Consider the following 20,073-nt stretch of genomic DNA (forward strand, 5'->3'; position numbering starts at 1 on the left):
TGTTGTTTCCATAGTGCCTATGAGTTATATTTGAAATTGGCTTTTATTTTTTTTGTTCTGAACCTATTCTTTCCTAATTAATTTACTGCTTTCTAATAGTTATACCCTGCTAGGAAAATACGTAGAGAAAACCTAAAAGGACTAAGGGAGAAAAGGTTAAAGCATTAATTTGACTTAAGAAGAGTATGTTCCTCATTCAACATTCACGACATTTGTTTTTACTTATTTTTCCTCAGGTAAGTTATCTCTCAAAGGAGGCTATTCTTATAGCTTCAATGGAGAGTTAATTTTGAAACAAGTCATTTTCTCTGAACTGAGTGCTGAGGTCTGCTTAATTTTTACAGAGGCATCCCTTTTCTCCTTGCTGTTGCCCTCCATATTTTACAATTACTCCTGTCTTAAGTCAATTTATGCTTTCCATGTGGCCCAGGAGGGGGTTAGCCCAGGCCCAGCTGTTTTTGATTTACATACAACTCTTCTCTCCAAAGTCTTGCCTGAAAATGGCCTCATCAAGGCAGGATAGCAGAGGCTACTTCCTGAACATAAAGTTCAGGAATGATTCATTTCTAGGTGCCATGAGGAAATGTGAGAGCACAGTTTTCTTCTATTTCACCAAAGATGAAGCTTTAAAAGTAATTTTTCCCATTTGATCATTCAATCCTGAAGATAAGCTTCAGGAAATATCAGCTGGTCAGAATTTAAGTCTTTTTTTTTTTTTAGAACAGTTTTAGGTTTACAACAAAATTGAAAAGGAGGTATAGGGATTTCCAACTTACCCCTGCTTCCACTCATGCATAGATGACCTCCCCCATTATCAACATAACTCACCAGAGTGGTACATTTTTTTTCTTTTTAACAAAGGGTGAATCTATACTAACACATCATAATCACCCAAAGCCCATAGTTCACCTTAAAATTTATTCTTTGTGTCGATTATTACAGGGGTTTGGACAAATGAATAAGGACATATACTCACCATTATAATAGCATATAGAATATTTCCACTGCCCTGAAAGTTCTGTTTTGCCTGTTCATCTCCTCCTCCACTTCCCTCCACCCCTGGTAACCATAAATTTTTTATTGTCTCCATAGTTTGGCTTCTTTCAGAATGTCATAGAGTTGGAATCAGACAATATGCAGCCTTTTCAGATTATCTTATTTCACTTAGCAATATGCATTTAAGGTTTCTCTATGTCTTTTCATGGCTTGATAGCTCATTGCCTTTTAGTGCTGAATAATATTCCTTGTCTACTTGTACCACAGTTTATCCATTTACCTACTAAAGGGCATTTAGTTGCTTCCAAGTTTTAGCAATAATGAATAAAGCTGCTATAAAGATTTATGTGCAGGTTTTTGTGGGCGTAAATTTCAACTCCTTTGGGAAAATGCCAAGGGGTGTGATTGCTGGATTGTATGGTAAGAGTATGTCTAACTTCTGAGGAAATCGCCAAACTGTCTTCCAAAGTGGCTGTACTATTTTGCATTACCATCAGCAATGAATGAGAGTTCCCGTTGTTCTGTGTCCTGGCCAGCTTTGGGAGTTGCCCATGTTCTGGACTTTGGCCATTCTAATAGGTATGTAATAGAACCTTATGGTTTTTAATTTGTATTTCCCTGATAATATATGACATGGAACATTTTTTGATACATTTACTTGTTACCTGTATATCTTCATTATTGAGGTGTCTGTTAGGGTCTTTGACTCATTTATTAATCGGGTTGTTTGCTTTCTTATGGTTGAGTTTAAAGAGTTTTTAATATATTTTGGGTAACAGCACTTCACCAGATGTGTTTTTTGCAAATATTTTCTCCTAGTTTATAGCTTGTCTTATAATTCTCTTGATATTGTCTTTTGCAGAGCAGAAAACTTTAATTTTAATGAAGTACAGATTATCAATTATTTCTTTCCTGGGTGGTGTCTCTGGTGTTGTACTGAAAAAGATATCACCAAACCCAAGGTTATATAGCTTTTCTCCTAGTTATCTTCTAGGAACTTTATAGTTTCCTGTTTTATATTTAGGTCATTATATAGGCCATATATTTAGATCATAATCCATTTGAGTTATTTTTGTGAAGGGTATAAGGTCTGTTTCTAGTGTCTTTTTTTTTCTTTTTGCATATAGATGTTCCAGCACCATTTGTTGAAAGTACTATCTTTGTTCTATTGTATTGCCTTTGTCTTTGTCAAAGATCAGTTGACTATATTTATAGATCAGCATTTATTTTTAACCAGTCCACAAAGTTTTCATCTATTCTTCTTGCAAAAAAGTAGCATTGGTTAATGCATTGGATGGATATGAACATCAATAGTTTCAAAAAGTAGAGTTGGATGCTTTGGACTATAACTTTAATTTAGAATGAGAGGAAACTGATTGTGACCTCTGTTCCTCACTCGTCTCCATGATTGACATGACTGACCTTGCTGGCCAGGTGAGGAGCCCTTCCTATGAAAGCATGTTTCTCCATTCTGAACATCTTGCTCAGCTAAACAGGATGCCCTTCCAAAAGATGGAAGGGTATATGATATTTATATTTTATTTCTCTAAATTAAATTCTTTCCCACCCATTACTTTATAACCTGTTGTTTCCTTTCATTCCTTGGCCTAATCAATGGAGGTTTTTAACCTGGAGTCTATGGAACTCTAGGTTGCACGTGAATAGATTTTAAAGGGTCTGTAATTTTTTTCAAAAACTATGCAAAATTTTGGGTCAATGTGCAGATGTTTATTATTCTGAGGGAAGGTGTCCATAGTGCTCATCAGATTCTTTTTTTTTTTTTAAACGTTTATTTATTTTTGAGACAGAGAGAGACAGAGCATGAACGGGGAGGGTCAGAGAGAGGGAGACACAGAATCCGAAACAGGCTCCAGGCTCTGAGCTGTCAGCACAGAGCCCGTCGCAGGGCTCGAACTCACGGACTGCGAGATCATGACCTGAGCCGAAGTCGGATGCTTAACCGACTGAGCCACCGGTGCCCCATGGGCTCTGAAAATCTTAAGTAAAATATTATTGAATTAAAAAATCTAATCGTGAAGATTATTAAAATCTTAGCCATATGTTTCCTTTTAATTTTCACTTACACGTGAAATCTAAAAAAAGAAAAAAATTAACCCCTAGAAATAATGAGTAGAAAAGTAGATGCTAGAGGCTGGAATATGGGAAGATATAGAGAGGTTAGTAAAAGGAGACAAACATTCAGTTCTAAAATGAATAAGATTTGAGGATCTAATGAATAACATGGTGACTATTGTTGATAACATTGTATTGTATAACTGAAATTTGCTAAGACAGCAGAACTTAAATGTTCTCATGGGGGAAAAAAGATAACTATGTGAAGTGATGGATGCATAATTAACTCAATGGGGGACTTCTTTCACAATGTACATATATATGGAATCACCACATTGTACCCTTTAAATATCTTACAATTTTATTTGTCAATTATACTTCAACAAAAGCTGAAAAAACAAAATCTTTAATTTTTAAAAATTCCTGATGTTGCAGAAATAAACTGAAATATATTAGTATTCCACTCTTATATTTAAGTAAAAACAGAAAATTAAAAAGAAATCCCACATTGAAACAAACCAAAAATGAAAAGCTGCAAGCATCTTATACAAAAAAATGTATATCTCAGCACGAATAAGAGAATAGTTCATTTTAAAAACCAACAAAAATAGGATATAAAAATGTATAAATTATTTAAATTCTAGAATTGCTGTTTGTTCAAAAAATGACCAAAGTGATAATGGCTTTTACCTCCGGAGAGCTAGATTCAATATCAATGAATCTGGTGCTGCCAAGTCTTCTTGGAAAACAAGATGGGTACATTGTCAACTGGAGTTGCTTATTCATATCTGGCTCTGGGAATGGCATTTCTGTCTTCTAATGGTATAGTGGTAGTCCTTCCAGGTCCAAGACTCACTTGTAGGTGACATGTGCAGAAACAATGTCTGGACCACCTGCAGAGATGACTGGAGAGGGGAGGCTTATATAGGACTTAGAAAGGACTTCAGAGTAGCCGGAAAAACCTGTTGGACACATCCAATGATGGTCACTAAGCACCATTGTCCTACTTGGTAGTATTGCACAAAAGTACTCTAAATTTAGCAATTTAAAACAACAACCATTTTATTGTGCTCAAGGATTCAAGTCAGAAATTTAGGAAGGACTTGTCTAGGAGGTTTTCAGCTGGGGCCTCTCATATAGTTGTGGTCTGGTGTTAGGCTTGGCCTATAATTTCGTGTCTGATGATTTGACTGGGACACACTTCCAACATGACTCTCTTCACATGGCTGGTCGTTGATGCTATTGTTGGCACTCCACTGGGGCTGCCATATTTACTTATATTTGGCTTCTCCATGTGACTTGAGTGTCCACACTTGATTTGGCTTCCTCACAGTATGGGAACCTCAAAAGAGGTGGACTATCTACCTGTAGCTCAGGACTGCAAACTAGCAGGTAAAGGAAACTGCATTGTCTAAGAAGTCACACAGCACCACTTTGTCTGGATTTTGCTGGTTATGAGCAAGTCACTAAAGCCAGCTCAAATTCTAGGAAAAAGGACAAAGGCTCCATCTCTTGGTGAGGGGCATGTCAAAGAATGAGCAGACACATGCTAAACCACTGCAATCCTCTCTAGTGATTGGATGCCTATTCCTTGCTAACTGCAATTGAGACCTCATACTTTCTCATTTACATTTTTAAGTTTATTTCCAACTTTGTCAATAAGAGATCCACACCATCTAGCAAATAAAAATAGTCTCAGGGGTTCCAGAAGTCACCATTGTCATAGAGCTACTGATATACTTTTATAGTTTGTCAATGATCCTAACTTAAAAAAAATTTTTTTAATGTTTATTTATTTATGAGAGAGAGAGAGAGAGAGAGAGAGAGACAGCCAGCCAGCCAGCCAGACAGTGTGAGTGGGGAAGGGGCAGAGAGAGGAAGACACAGAATTTGAAACAGGCTCCAGAGCCTGACCCAGGGCTCGAACTCATGAACTGCTGAGATCATAACCTGAGCTAAAGTAGGATGCTTAACCGACTGAACCACCCAGGTGCTCCAATGATCTTAACTTTTAAATGGCATTTGTGGATCGGGTCAGAGTCATAATTATTTGGGGACAATTCCTTTCTAATATATTGATTTACACTAGTCTCTACATGCATCTTCTTATTCTCTCTTCTTTCCAAAGATAATCCCAACTTGCCTTCCTGTGCCTAAACAGCCAGGTGTCCATGTTGAGGATGGCTCTGCTGAGTTGGACTCAGTGATCAAGTCTTCAGTCAGTGGAAGCCAAAACCTACAGCATGGGGTAACTGAGGAGAAGGGGAAAGGGGTAGAAAAGTGATCAATGGGGGGCTGGATAGACTAATGAAGATGTAAATGAGAAGAAAGAACATAGGAGGTTGCTTAAGGCAGGTGGTTTGGACCTTATTATAGCTCCTAGATCCTATTTTCATATGTATAAAGCTTATACATTTTATGACAACATAGCAAAATGACACTAAGAATCCTGGCATCAGCTATTTGTGACAAGTCAGATGAAATCACCAAGAATGACATCCTCTGATAATGTCACATATATTCCTCCCAATACTATTCTATACATACATGTATTAATGCTTCCATTTGCTGACATGAAGAGAAAATGACTCAAAGGAGCTGAAATGAGTCAAACAATAAGGAGACTTTTATCTGCTCCTGAAACTAAGACACAACAGAAACTATAATTGTATCCTTCCCATACCTACATCCTATCTGTGAGATCTGACATTAATAACAGTATTTTTTAAATAGTGGTAAACATAAGAGTTACTACTAATGAAATCCTCAGATCTGATCATCATCAAGTCTTCCTTCACTCTAGTTTTCTTTTATTTCACCTTCTCAATGTCTTACTACATTGCTGCCATGCTGGGGGGTTGAGATGGAGGTGGAGGTGGACACGTCAGAATGGTTACATGAATTCCTTCATTGTCCAGCAATAGTTTACTTAGCCTTGGGCCAAACTCTTCCAGATCTAGGAGATCCAGGATGGTCATTTCCATTTGCCCTCAGTCCATGCTCTTTCTTAAGGCATCTGGAACAGATAAAATGACTGCATTTCTTCTTAGATGTTCTCTAAATATCCTGAGAATTGCAACTGCTATTTTGAATCCCATAGAGCACCGCAAATTCTCCCAACTTCAAAACCTCATTAGAGACTTAGTTCCTGTCCACGGGTAGACTGATAAAGAAGGGCATGTGAACTGATACAAAAGGAAACGGGAGCAAGGCTAGAGGGAGGGGTGACACAAAAGGGTAAAGAATGGACAGAAGTCTACACTAGGGTATAGGCAGGACTGCTATAGACTGCATGCAGTTCTGGGTATAGAATTCATTAGAATAGTGTTCCAAGACCAGCCATGCAGCAGACTATAGAGGTGGAAATCAGAGCAATTGATGAAATACTGCTGGGAAGAATGTGGGAAAGGGATGGTAAGGAGTCTCAATTGCTTAGAAAAAGGCTTTTAGCCTCACTGTTTTCTACACTGCATATATAATTGACTTTTGGCCTCATTTCACATAAGATAAAATGCTTTTCAAAGGTCCATGATCTCCACTGTAGACCAGTTTCCTAGGGCATGACAGAGAAGTCAGATCCCAGCTCAGACACCTGAAAGCTATTAAAATCCAAGGCAAGTTCTTCATAGTTTTGGTTTTGTTTTGCTTTGTTTCAAGGCAAGTTCTTCATTGCAGCGTGTGTATCTTCCTAATGGGGGCATGTTCCATTTGCCTCACAGGGTTGTAGGGAAGTTCCTTGCTCTTATAGTCACACAATGGTTACACTTGACTGGGGAAGGGGCTTGGGGAATTGGAGCCATTCATTTGTGTAGAAGGAAAGGGACTTGCGGCCCTTTGGATAACTTCAGCCTGTTGCATTATGGCCCATTTTAGGGCCCCCCATACATACCATGCAGAGGTGAGTGGGCAAGGGTTGGGCTGAGAATCCTCTCACAGTAACTTTCTCTAAGCTGCCTCTTTCCTATTATCATCTTTGCTCTCAGCTTGAAACCTTAGACCTTCCCACTGCAGATACCATAGATTAAAATGTAAAATATAGGCGTTTCCTGGTCCAGGAAACTCATGCACGGCCAGGAGCAAGTCAGGGAGGATGCTTCCCAGACCAGAGGCCACATGTGGGAACCAGGCTCTTTGGGGCCAGCTGACAAGTCTGCAGTGGAGCCCTTTACAAGGCACTGGACTTTAGCCACCATGACATGGGTATGAGCTAGGCTTTTTGCACTGGGAAATCTAGGTATTTGACTTTCCTTTCAGGAATCTGAACCACTGCTTTTCCTTATGCTTAAAAATCTCTATTAATAAAATTACCAAAATATTCTATGAAAAAGTTGGATTTGGCAGAAAAATAAATTTACTCCTTGGTCCAGGTGCCTAATTTTAGATACAAGTATATGTAGATTCTCTGTAAATACACTCAAAGAGTTTCATATATATATATATATATATATATATATATATATATATATATATAATTTTTTTAATGTTTATTTATTTTTGAGAGAGAGAGAGAGAGAGCGTGCGCAAGTGGGGGAGGGGCAGAGAGAGAGGGAGACACAGAATCTGAAGCAGACTCCAGGCTCTGAGATGTCAGCATAGGGCCTGATCTGGGGCTCAAACCCACAACCTGCAAGATCATGACCTGAGCCGAAGTTGGACACTTAACTGACTGAGCCACCTAGGCGTCCCTATATGTTTATATTTTAAAATATAGTAAATACAGATTTTCTACTTAGGAATCTGTTATTTTTAAAGAAAGAACTTGACCAGTGTTTGTTGATTTTTCCTTTCCTGGGTAGAAATTCTAAAGAAATTCTATAAAAAGTCCATATCTTGTAAACTGAAATGTGGGATTTATTCTTCTGAATGAATGAAATACAATTTAGCAGGGTTACTTTCTTCTCAGGCAAAGCATGAAGGAACTGCAAGAGATTTAAAGGGAATTGTGAGGAAAGTTTAAACAGGAGCCTTAATAACAAATTTAATACTACTTGCATCTAAGGAATATGATTCAGAATTGTGTAGCTTTCCCAAGACAACCAGTAAAAGTGTATTGGGAAAAAAAATACAATATTTTCATCACATGTGGTCCATGTTGGCCTCATATAGCCCTGGATTTTTGTGGACATAGGGGAGGAAAAAGAAAAGCAGACAGTACTTGGGCCTGTGGAGAAGCATAGGAAAGCAAGAGTAAAACACTTTAGTTAGATCTGATTGTTAATACAACCAAACAAGAATAGGAAAAGTACTATAGGTTAATTAGGATTAATGTCTAAGATTGGTAAAAAGTGAGACATAAATGGGGAAACAAAATTTAAGGCCGCTGGAAAAAAAAAGAAATACTATTTCAGGGCTGATTTACTATGTTTCTAGTGGGTCTGCAATGGTGTGGATTATTTTTATATAACCCAGATAATATAACACAATTCTTTTTTTTCTCCTCAGAACCTCTTCTTACTATGTAAGATTTTCCACATGTGAGGTCCCTCACTGGGTTATAAAATTGGAATGTAACTGTTAATTTTAGTTCGATGTCTTTGTGAAATGCATTCTGCTATCCACACGATATTTCTCATTTCTTGTTCCTTCAGCTTTGTGTATGCATAAAACACACCATAGTGGAATTGCCTGTTGAATGCCAGCACATTCATTTGTACCTAAGGAAAGAAAAAAAAAATACGGACCATCACTTCTTGGGAGCATACTACATTTATGAAGTAACATTAAGCTACAGACTAACTTGTGTTTGTGCGGTGCTTATTTGTATTTAAATAGGCAATGTCCAAAATGGGTCAAATAGAAGAAAACAGTAACAACCCAACCCATCAAGTTCTAAAGGGAGCATTAATGTCACTTTATAGATGAAGATAGACAATAGTAGTTTTACAAAGGCAAGTTTATATAAATAAATAAATATAAATAAATAAATACAAAGTAGGTTTCTAGAATCGCAAGACGAACTCCAAATCTGAGCAGCACTGCTACCACAAAAGATAATGAAAATCTTGGTGTTTGTGTGGAACTTTGTAGTAATATAGTTGGCTTTTAGCCAGAGGCTTGTTTCACTTAGGTAAACTACTTTTCCTTGGCCACAACTTTGAACATTTTAAAAAGGTTTGTAGGCTATCTAACTCTCCTCCATGGCAATGTCACAGGCCCCTGGGATTTGGAATGAGTGACATTATGAGCTTTCTTAAGATGCTCTGCAGCAACAAGACATATGGTTGAATTGTTTTGTTTTGTTTCTGTAGAAGGTAGATTGGTAAAAGAAAATTTTCAAAGAAAATTTGTTTAACTGGGGTGAAGTCTGAAATGGAATAATTCTTTTATTCTTTTCCATTTTGAAAAAAAAGGATGAGAGGTACTGAGTCCCTCGTGCAGCTCTGAAAACCTCAAGCCAAGTATTCAGGAAGTGGACGTCCTTGCTTGCAGGAACAGACACTTAATTTTCCTGCCAAGGGCAGCTTTCTTAACAGCTTTCTTTGAAGCACTTGTGCAATAGTGTGGAATTTTAAAAATATCCCTAAGATATGGGATAACTTGCATTGTTTTTACTTTTTTCTGTGACAGGCACTAGAGAGCTGTTGGGAAATGTGTACAGTAGGACTTATAGGAAGGGTCCCGTACTGCTTTGTGGAGCCAGTCTTACCCTAAAATTTGGATAGATTTCAGGGTTCTCTGTCAATCAATTAAAAGGGAAGAGCCAGTGGTTTTAGAGAAATGAATAGAATATACCAGAAAAACTGTCTAAATTTGGGAGACCTTATTATCCCCCTCAAAAAAAGGCCTTTTTGTTGAATGGTTTAGTAGCCCAGGAATTGACTATGAATGGATTAAGTGTTCTGCTTTTTAGGAAAGAGAATCATCTATACTCTCTGGATGGATTTCTATACAAATAATTAGTAAGTGTTGCAATTGTGTTCATAAGCTATATTATAACCGTAGACAAATCCTTCTTGAAGAAGGAATGGATCAGAGAGTAAGATGCACTTAACAGGGGCGCCTGGGTGGCGCAGTCTGTTAAGCGTCCGACTTCAGCCAGGTCACGATCTCGCGGTCGGTGAGTTCGAGCCCCGCGTCGGGCTCTGGGCTGATGGCTCAGAGCCTGGAGCCTGTTTCCGATTCTGTGTCTCCCTCTCTCTCTGCCCCTCCCCCGTTCATGCTCTGTTTCTCTCTGTCCCAAAAATAAAAAAATAAACGTTGGAAAAAAAAAAAAAAGATGCACTTAACAGAGTGTACAGCATGAGGATAGTCAATATATGATCATGGGAATGTCCTAGCTCTGATTCTCTGGTGAATTATGGAATTGCTGCTTTCCTTGCAGAGCATCACTACGCACACTATGTGTTTCTGGGTAGGACAATTGCACAGGAAGCCATCATATGAAAACCATTGGCCTTCCAGGGATGCTAATACTCATTTGGCCATCAAATTGTGAATGTGTTTAATCAAGTGAACTGATCAACTGTAAAAAGACCCGCCACACACAAAAAGAAAATCCGAAGTAAGAAAACATCTAAATCCCAGAGCAAGAGAAAAAGAGAACATAAACTAATAGCATTTCCATTTATATCATACCTCACGCTCATAAAACACATCCTCCAACGTCTTTCCTCCACTGCCATCACCCACAGCCTCAAACAAAGGCTTATATACCTAAAAAACAAAAAGATTATTTTAAACGAATTCTCATTTCTTATATATGAGGATATTTTCCTGGCTATATAGAAAATGATGTATCTGTCTGTTCTAAAAAATCTATCCAGAAGAGCTGAATGGTTTTTTGTAGGATTTTGGCCTCCTGAAAAAATACCCCAAAAATCCAGATAAAAAAGTATGGATGGAATTCTAGCCATTGGCTTATTCAGGTCTTTAGAAGAAGCAGCAAAAGCAATTGTACTCTCAATGTACATTAGATGAGCTATTTTCTACATTCAGTTCTTAGGGCTAGTGGGCACATTATAGAGGCTAAATGAATGCTTGAGGTTTAACCATCACAGGTTCATGGGTTCTTTGGCATGGCAGTTGATAAACTTCACATGGAATTTCAGGTGTGGAAGGGGTGGAGATTGGGGAAACGTTCAAAATTTAATATTATGCTCAAAAGCTTCTTGCAATGACATGAGATACTACAAAGTTTTATGCAGTTTACTGGCTTCTCTTTTCTGGAAGTCTTCAGAAACCCATAGGAAAAGATAAGAGTGTCAATCCAGTTCTGGAAAAGTTACCTGGAGGAAATCATGTTTCTGTAAATCAGAAAGAATGGGATCTGGGGATGAGGTGTAGAACCTGGATGTGGATTAAGGGCAGGACATAGCAGCCTTCATTGCAGTGCCTATTTCTGGCCACTGAAAAGGTATAAACCAATATGTCCATATTCTCCCTTGTATTTTCGGTAGACATTCTGTACCTGAGCCTGTTTCCCCAATGGGCACTTGAAAGGACTACTGGGTCAGGCTATTTTATATAACTTTGACATGAGCTCACATATCCAGAACACTACACCAGTCCCTTGGGGAACTTGCTTTATCAAGCACTTCAAATAAAGTGCTCAAATGACTGCTCCTTGGAGATTTAAACAAGTACTTGCTTGGCAGGGACCTCAAAAAAAAAAAACAAAAAACAAAAAAAAAACACTAGTATGGGTTAGAAACTTCAAGTATTTCTTTGGGAGACACAGTTACAGAATGACATTGCTTTCTACCTTACAAACATTATAACTGCTCTAGATAAGATGTGTAATTTTGATGTGTGAACTTCTAAAGTACACGTGATGAAATAGCATGAGGCTTTCAGGGTCCCCAGTGTGGTCACGTACTCCATAATGGTCTGCTACTCTCCTCATCTGATCGAAGTCTTCTGCTTGAGCCAACAGGCGCAGCCCCTCAGGGTACAGCTTGCCACAGGTCGGGTAGAGGGTCTCCCGGTCGTCTTTGCTCAGTTCAGTGCCAAAGGAGTTAAGAGTGATGATAAAAGCACGTCTGTCAGCCTCAAACTGAATTTGCAAAGACATAGTATCAGCAAAATCTAACCATGTACTAACTGCTGTAAACAGAACCCTAAGTAGACAAATTTATGTCCAGAGTGATTTGCTCTCTTTTTTGGATTTATGTCTAATTTTAATACAAATATGTGTTATTAATATTCCCTTAGTCTCAATGGAGTAATTTTGCTTCCCAGAAAAGGATCACCTAGTGATAATAGGTTAGGACTCTTGAAACCCCACTAAACTTTAGTTCCCAGGAACTCTGCAATTAGTTACTCATGTGTCTCTGTCACATAGGCCACTAGAGTCTAAAATATCTCTTCCATGAAAATGGGAATAAACCTACTTGTTGGGGTCTGTTCAAGAATAGGACAAGATAATGTAAATGGAAGTGCCTGGGGGGTATTTGGAGCAAAAAGTGCACGAAATAAATATTAACATCTCTTTCTGGTTATTGATGTCAGTAGGATTTTTTACATAATGAAACTTTATGCTATATGCCATTTGTTTATACTTTTTAAAAATGTTTTATTTATTTTGAAAGAGAGAGAAAGAGAGAGAGAGAGAGGGAGAATGTGAGCGGGGAAGGGGCAGAGAGAGAAGGAGGGAGAGAGAATCCCAAGCAGGCTCTGTGCTGTCAGTGCAGAGCCAGATAGGGGCTCGATCTCATACACAGTGAGATCATGACCTGAGCCGAAATCAAGAGTCAGATGCTTAACCGATGAGCCACCCAGGCACCCCACCATTTGTTTGCTCTTTAATAGTTTTGGTTTTCTTCTTTAAAGTCCTAGGTTGGACATCAATAAATCTAACTCAGTAGCTAAGAATTACATGGCCCAGGACAAGTTACCTTTCTCTCTGGCCTCAGTTTTCTCACTTGTAAGATGATAGGGTTTGACCTCATGATCTTTCAGTTGGGTCACGTATGCTCATGGCCTGCCTTTGTGCTCAGCACCACTAGGCAACTGAGCAAACAGCTCCAAGTCAAGCCTATTTCCTGTAACCACTCTGTTTTTCTTGAAATTTCTTACTATCCCTTTGGTCTCCATGTTTCTTCTATCTCTTGGTTCTTTTCCTACCTCTTCTGACCATTCCATCTCAGTCTGTCCTTTCTGGGATCCTCTCTGCTTATCATGGGAGTTTATTATAGCATCCTTGAGCTACAAAACTCTACATTCCTGAAACACCCTGCACTTGCATTCTTTTAAAATCTGGAAATTCTTTCTCTCCTACTCCACTGTAAAATCTTTGAGGGAAATCATGTCACTCTTTTTATTTTTTATTTTTAATATCCAGTGCCTGGAAGTGCATAAGAAGATCATTGAATCTTCAATGAATCTTCATTGAATCATTGAATCCAACAGGATGGTCTGTGAGTCTCTTATTTTCAAATTTCTATAATATTCTCTACAATGTTGCTACTCAAGGTGTGTTTCATGGTTCAGTAGCTTTGATGTCACTTGGAAGCTTGTTAGAAATGCAGAGTCTCAGGCCATAGTCCAGCCCTCCTGATCCAGGGCTTACATTTTAACAGTATCCCAAGGTTATTTGAACGAACACAATAGCTGAAATAAATTGCTCCGCAATAGCCTTTGATCAGCGTACTTTTGACTAATTAACGAATCTAGACTTGCAACAGATTTTGCTGGAACTCTTCTGTTAGAACAGGTGTTTCCTATCAAGAGGGTGAGCTTTAGTTCCTTCTGATCCTTTTGATTGATCTCATGGAAAGCGTGGGTGACCCAGAAGCAGGGAGTGGCCTCATTTGGAAGCAAAGGCAGCTGCCTCTGGCCTCTGAATGTCACCAGTCCTAGCAGTAAGTTTAGACCTTCCAGGGACAGGAGAAGAAATGTAAGAGGGAGATTTCATGGCAATAAGAAACTTTGAAATAAAAATTAGAGCAGGAGGAGCAACAATAGAGCCAATTGTCCCACATGCCCTTCAAGGTGCTTCCTAGCTCTAAGATGTTGGTTTTTATTCCTGTTTCCCCCCACTTTTATTGAGAAATAATTGACATGCATTGCTGTGTAAGATGTTGGGATTTTCCAGAGAGAAGTAGGGTGGGGCAGCAGAACTGCAGACGGCCCGGCAGCAGAGGCCGTTCTGGAGGAGGACGCCGCGTGAAGTTAAAGCATGACATTGTGGAGGAATGGTCATGGCTCAGGCACTGGGAAAGCAGTTGAAGAAGAAGAAGAAGGCTGGACAGGTAGCTAGGAAGAGAACAGGAAAGGCTTTGCATGCCATGCCAGGAGAGGACTTTGGCTGATACAATTGGTTATCTGAAACACCACACACATTCCAACTTCTTGTTCTTGTAAATACTTCTTCCCTCTGCCTACAATGTGTGTACTTCATTCCAGAACTCTCCATGTTGAAATCTTACCTACATTGAAGGGTCCCATTAAATGGCTTTTATTTTATTTTATTTTTTTTATTTTACAAGAAGTCCTTCTATTTCCTTCCCAATTGGGTATGATTTCCTTTGACTCCTTATTATACTTCAGTTTCCCTTTTATTATAACAGTCTGTATATTTACCTCAGCACCCTTTTCTAATCTAGAGGTTCTTTGTGTGTGAGGGTGTGTTTTCTTAGTGAAAAGGACTATAATCTTGAAATTGTAAAAGGGCTATCCTGTGTTTGACCATCCCTAAGCAGACAGTTTGACACAACATCTGATTATGGAAGAGTAAATGGGGTGGTATTAGATTTCACTTAAGCCCTCTCTGTCATTTTTAGAGGGCTGGCATCCTGTGTGGCATAGAGGATGCCAGATGTCCTATGTCCTTTCACCCTTCCTTATGCTCATTCATTTTAAAACCATAACTTATTTTTTGTTGTTGTTGCAAAAACTAAGTGTACTGTTGACTTATTCAAAGTCATTATCACTTGCACATGATGGAGTTGGGCTGATCACACATTTTTGCCGGTTCATCATTCGAGGAAAGGAATACCTTGTGGGGGCAGTGGGTGGAAGAGTCAACGACAATGGAAGAGTGAACTGGAATCAAGCCCGGCCTCATTAGCATGTGTACCAACCAGGGAAGATGAAACAAACTTATTCATCTGTGCTTGTTTTTCACTGTTTCATTAAACATATAGATTGTCAGGAGAGCAAAGACAAATAATAAAAGGCATAAAGGCAAACAGTACATTGCAGTGTATTTCCCTTGACCATAAGTCAATTTCTTTTTTTTTTTTTTTCCCATAGGAACTCACAAGCTTGTAATTAGGTCAAATGTTTGCATGCAAGTCCAGGTTAATGCTCTCTTTCACCATATTAAGTCTTTTTCAGTCTCCTGTCAACCCAGATTAAATAAGAACATAGATGGAAGAATGTGATAACTGAGGTGCTCTAATGTTGCACGAATAAAATGAGAGGTAATTACATGATCTGATATAATTATATAAATCTGAAAAATCTCTTCTGATCATATCATTAGACACATTATAATTGCATGCTCTGTGTAACTAATACTTCAGTGTAATGTATAAAGGTAGTTGAGTGGACTTTTATTTTTTTATATTTAATTAAAAAAATTTCTTTAATGTTTATTTATTTTTGAGAGACAGAGAGAGAGAGACAAAGTGTGAGCAGGGGGAAGTCAGAGAGAGAGGGAGACACAGAATCTGAAGCAGACTCTAGGCTCTGAGCTGTCAGCACAGAGCCCAACGTGGGGCTCAACTCACGAACCGCGAGATCACAACCTGAGCTGAAGTCAGACACTTAACCCACTAAACCACCCAGGTGGCTCAAGCGGACTTTTATTCTTAACGCAGCTTAAAAAAGAACCTAATCTAATATGGTAGTATCATGGGTATAGGAAAGGGATAATGAGAACACTGGGTATTATATAGTATTTTGATCAAACCCTTCCAGTGACAAGGATTCTTCTACTACTATGCTGTCCTTTCTGCATTACTGAGGATTACAGAGACATAATTCTTATCTATTTTTGATTTTTATACCACATGCAGTATGATCTTGCTTATGAATTAGTACTTACTTTTATACAAGAATTGTGAATGCTAACTTTAATGTATAAGTAAAATAGTGGATGAACATAGAGGAACCAGAGAGAGGCTGCCTGAGTTCAAATTCTGACATTTCCACTTCTTAGGTGTGTGTCATCAGGCAAGTTACTAGCTTCTTTGTGCCTCAGTTTCCCCTTCTGAAAAATAGATGCTAAACTCCCATCTTGTTGTTGTTGTGCTGTTTTGAAGTCCAAGTGAATTCATGTACATTAAGCTCTTAGGATAGCATCTGGCACATAATACATGTTAACTATTGATAATGTCATTGTATGCCTCTTGAAATGTTCTGAGTTTTGCCAGAGCTCTTATTGCACATAGTTTGTGGGTATAAAGCACACAAGCCATTTCTAAACCACAGGAATTATGCCATGTTGAAATTACACTTTTGAGCCATGGATAATGTGGCTTCTTATAGTGTGGCTAGTAGTTAAAAATTTATGACAAGAAAAGGGAGTGCTTCTTAGGGCCAGCAGATTACTTATGTTCAGAATGTCTGAAAGAGACTAGCTCACTTTCTGACATTTAGTATGCCATAAAAAAATGTTATTTATTTATCAGTGCCCACTTCCTGTGTAATATAGATAAAGGCAAAAAAGAATTTTTGGAGTTCTCCAGTGATAAATTTTTACTTCAGGAATGCTTTTGCTTGAAGAGTTTCAACAGGGGATAGCAAAGTATCTTCAACTGTAAAATTTTAAAGATTAAATGTTTTAAGGGGAACTAATTTTATCATATGCAGTTTCAGAACATTAGGTTAAAATACATGCAGATGAAGTTATTCAAGTTTTTTGTTTTTTCCTTTTTTTGCTATGGGGCAGTTCTTACCAGGCCTTTCTCTCTTTCTTTCTTTCTTTCTTTCCTTTCTTTCCTTTCTTTCTTTCTTTTAATGTTTTTTTAAAAAAATTTAATGCTTATTTTTGAGAAAGAGAGAGAGAGAGACAGAGAGCAGGAGTGGGGGAGGAGCAGAAAAAGAGGAAGACACAGAATTCAAAGCAGGCTCCAGGCTCTGAGCTGTCAGCACAGAGCCCAACGCATGGTTCAAACTGATGAACTGCAAGATCATGACCTGACCCGAAGTTGGACGCCCAACTAACTGAGCCACCCAGGTGCCCCATTACCAGGCTTTTCTTGAAATCAGGTTATTGAACTATTTAATCTACCTACCAACGAAGTCACTGTGACAGATAATCTAATGATTAAAGATATTCTTTAGACAAAACTTAGTTTCACAGGACAAAGCAAAGGGCTTTTCTAAGTCTAGAATGGTACCCGCCTCCCTCCTCCACCATTTTGTTATTCATGTGAAGCCAGAAAAAGAGATCTATAGGAAACACAGTACAAAATATGCCCAGCATGTTCCCAGATCCTTCTGATCTCTGAGATCAACATGTGCGAACAGGAGGATCTCTGAGCACAGATGAAATCTGTGATGAGAAAGGGAAATTAAGAAGTTTATAGCATCAATTAGAGAGGTAGAAAGCAATGGTGGCATTTGACAGATAATTAAGTGAGCATGCCAACTGTGAATCACCTAACCCCAAAAGTCTTCCTAACCAGAGCTGGAATGCCCGAGGGTTGTTTGAGTTTCCTTTATTTTAGGATTTATATAAGGAACAAGGCCCAGAGTGGACTTTGGTTCCAAGTTGTGAGAATTCCCAGATGCCCAGTGTTCCCTCATTGGAGGGAAGTTGAGTGATTATTACAAGTACTCGTATTTCACCAATTGTTAATAGTATACCAAATTTTTAACTAATTATAATCTATTCATACCACATAAAAATGAATCATGACCAAATTTTGTAAGCATTTTTCTTTTCTAATTCCAAAATAACTTTTCAATGTAGAAAACTTGCAAAATACCATTCTTAACTGAAAGCATCAAATGATATATATGATAAAATATGTTGTTTATTTTATTTTTATATAAAGGAGCTTCTAAGATAAAGAAAGATAAGTAGGACTATGCAAGTGAAAAGTGTGTAAGCATATTATTTGGCATAAAGAAATTCAAGGACTTTCTTACCTCAAGAATGGGACACATGATTTCTGCTGTGACATCACCATGATTCTTACAGAATTTATAGAATGCCTCGAGGTAAGACTTAAAAAGAAGAAAGATCATAAAACAATAAAATGAAGATATTTTCCTTTGGAAATTTGTAGATCAGCTTTTCATGGCTTATTAAATACTTTAATGGAGATTGAATTACTTGTCCCATAGGGCGATATTTTATTAAAAATTTGGTACAAACTTTCACAATGAAGTATGTTGCACAGCTTTAAAAAAGAACAAAATTGTACTTATCATACCTTATGATTCCTTAACAAGCACTTTTTTTTTGCATGGTTCTTGGGTTTATTTCACATGATTAATGTTTGGTACTCTAATAAGAGTGCCAAACTCTTTTATGAGCTCAACAAATAATTCTAGATTTGGTCCTGTGCCGACATTTAATCTCTCTTGGTGCTCAGGAGACACGTTTGGGATGGCTTTGAACATGGAAGACACGCTGGAAAGGCAGAGTCTGGGCTGTACAGTTAGACTGACTGTGTTTGAATCCCAACTCAATCACTTACCATTTAACTGACTTCTGCCAAGTAAATCTTACCTCTCCATGTCTCAGTTTTCTCATCCAAGGAATGGGGATAGCACATAGTTTTGCTGTGTGGATTAAGTGAATTAATGCCTATAACTTACTTAAAACAGTGCCTTCTGTTAGCTATATCTCAAAGATGGCTGCTCTAAGTCCATAAGTTTCTTTATAAAGAGGAAAATTGCCTGCAACACAATGCTTCTGAAAGGACCTTATGTTTTAGCATAACCAGTTATGTAAATGGCATGACAGTATATATTCCTTCAGTTACTCTGTGAGAGTGTCTGTCTAAAGATGCTATTGTTGTATGAGTGTAAATGGACAGAGTTTGCTCAGTGCATATGACATAGAGCTACTCAAATGGTGGCAGCATAGGCAGATAGCTGGCCAGATCATGCAAGGTGGTACCTATGTTGCAGTGTCCACGAGTTGGTCATCTTCGTATGCTGCACACTGTCAGTAAATGGACAGGTTAACTGTGAAACTCAAAGACTCTATAATAGAATTAAGGATAGAGATGGATGCTACATGACACAAAGCTCACTGTGTATGCTGGGTTTTGTGTTTTTTTTTTTTTTTAATTTTTTAAAAGATTTTATTTTTTTAAGTTTTTCTTAATCTTTATTTATTTTTGACAGAGAGACAGAGCATGAGTGGGGGTGGGGTACAGAGAGAGGGAGACACAGAATCCAAAGTAGTTTCCAGGCTCAGAGCTGTCAGCACAGAGTCCGACGCGAGGTTTGAACTCACGAACTGTGAGATCATGACCTGACCCGAAGTCGGTCACTTAACTGACTGAGCCACCGAGGCACCCCTAAAGATTTTATTTTTAAGTAGTCTCTACATCCAACACGGGGCTCGAACCTACAACCCTGAGATCAAGAGTTGCATGCTCTATTGACTGAGCCAGCCAGGCACCCCTATATGCTGGTTGTTTTAAAATGGATATGGTTCATCTTGCTCATCTATCCACCCACCTACCATTCACCCATCCAGCTGCTACCTTTTATGCTCTAGGCACACCAGGCAAGGAGCTAGGAATACAGAGAAAGATGGGCGCATTACTTCCTCTCAACAATCTTGCTGCTTCAGGGGAAGCTGACGTGTATGTATTTAACCAAAAGACCAAGACTGTAAAAGCTGTATTCCAACCATGTATAGCTTCATAATTGCAGAAATTGGCTAATGGGCAAAGTAACTTTCGATAAAGAACTCTGGTTAAGATGTATTATGCAAAAAAGAAAACCATAATATTTTGGGAGACACTTACCTTGTACAGTTTATTGCGCAGTAATTCAATATTCAGTTCATCTAGGGTATTTTCAGACATGCAGTCTTGAAAGAATGGAGCTGAAAGTGGAAATGATCACACAAAATAAATTCATCAAAAGCAT

The 20,073-nt window shown here is 38.3% G+C and overlaps 1 protein-coding gene across 3 annotated transcripts in view; it reads right to left on the bottom strand.

Annotated features, from left to right (window-relative positions):
- Positions 1-3,577: 3,577 nt before the first annotated feature.
- Positions 3,578-20,073, bottom strand: part of ATP6V0D2 (ATPase H+ transporting V0 subunit d2) — a 48,176-nt gene continuing 31,680 nt past the window's right edge. The window contains exons 4-9 of one of the 3 annotated variants that reach the window (XM_040487470.1): positions 19,950-20,029; positions 18,109-18,186; positions 11,885-12,061; positions 10,645-10,722; positions 8,525-8,723; positions 3,578-3,974 (exon numbers count right to left, since the gene is read on the bottom strand). In XM_040487470.1, the coding sequence (XP_040343404.1) occupies positions 8,562-8,723; positions 10,645-10,722; positions 11,885-12,061; positions 18,109-18,186; positions 19,950-20,029 (575 nt within the window). In that variant the 3' untranslated portion in view covers positions 3,578-3,974; positions 8,525-8,561. Of the gene's footprint in view, positions 4,032-8,265; positions 8,724-10,644; positions 10,723-11,884; positions 12,062-18,108; positions 18,187-19,949; positions 20,030-20,073 lie in introns of those variants that run through there. The other 2 variants (XM_040487469.1, XM_040487468.1) reach the window with 2 other exon arrangements.

The sequence above is a fragment of the Herpailurus yagouaroundi genome, unplaced genomic scaffold (assembly GCF_014898765.1).
Source record: "Herpailurus yagouaroundi ecotype Mexico unplaced genomic scaffold, PumYag 165, whole genome shotgun sequence".
In the NCBI taxonomy this organism is placed as follows: Eukaryota; Metazoa; Chordata; class Mammalia; order Carnivora; family Felidae; genus Herpailurus; species Herpailurus yagouaroundi.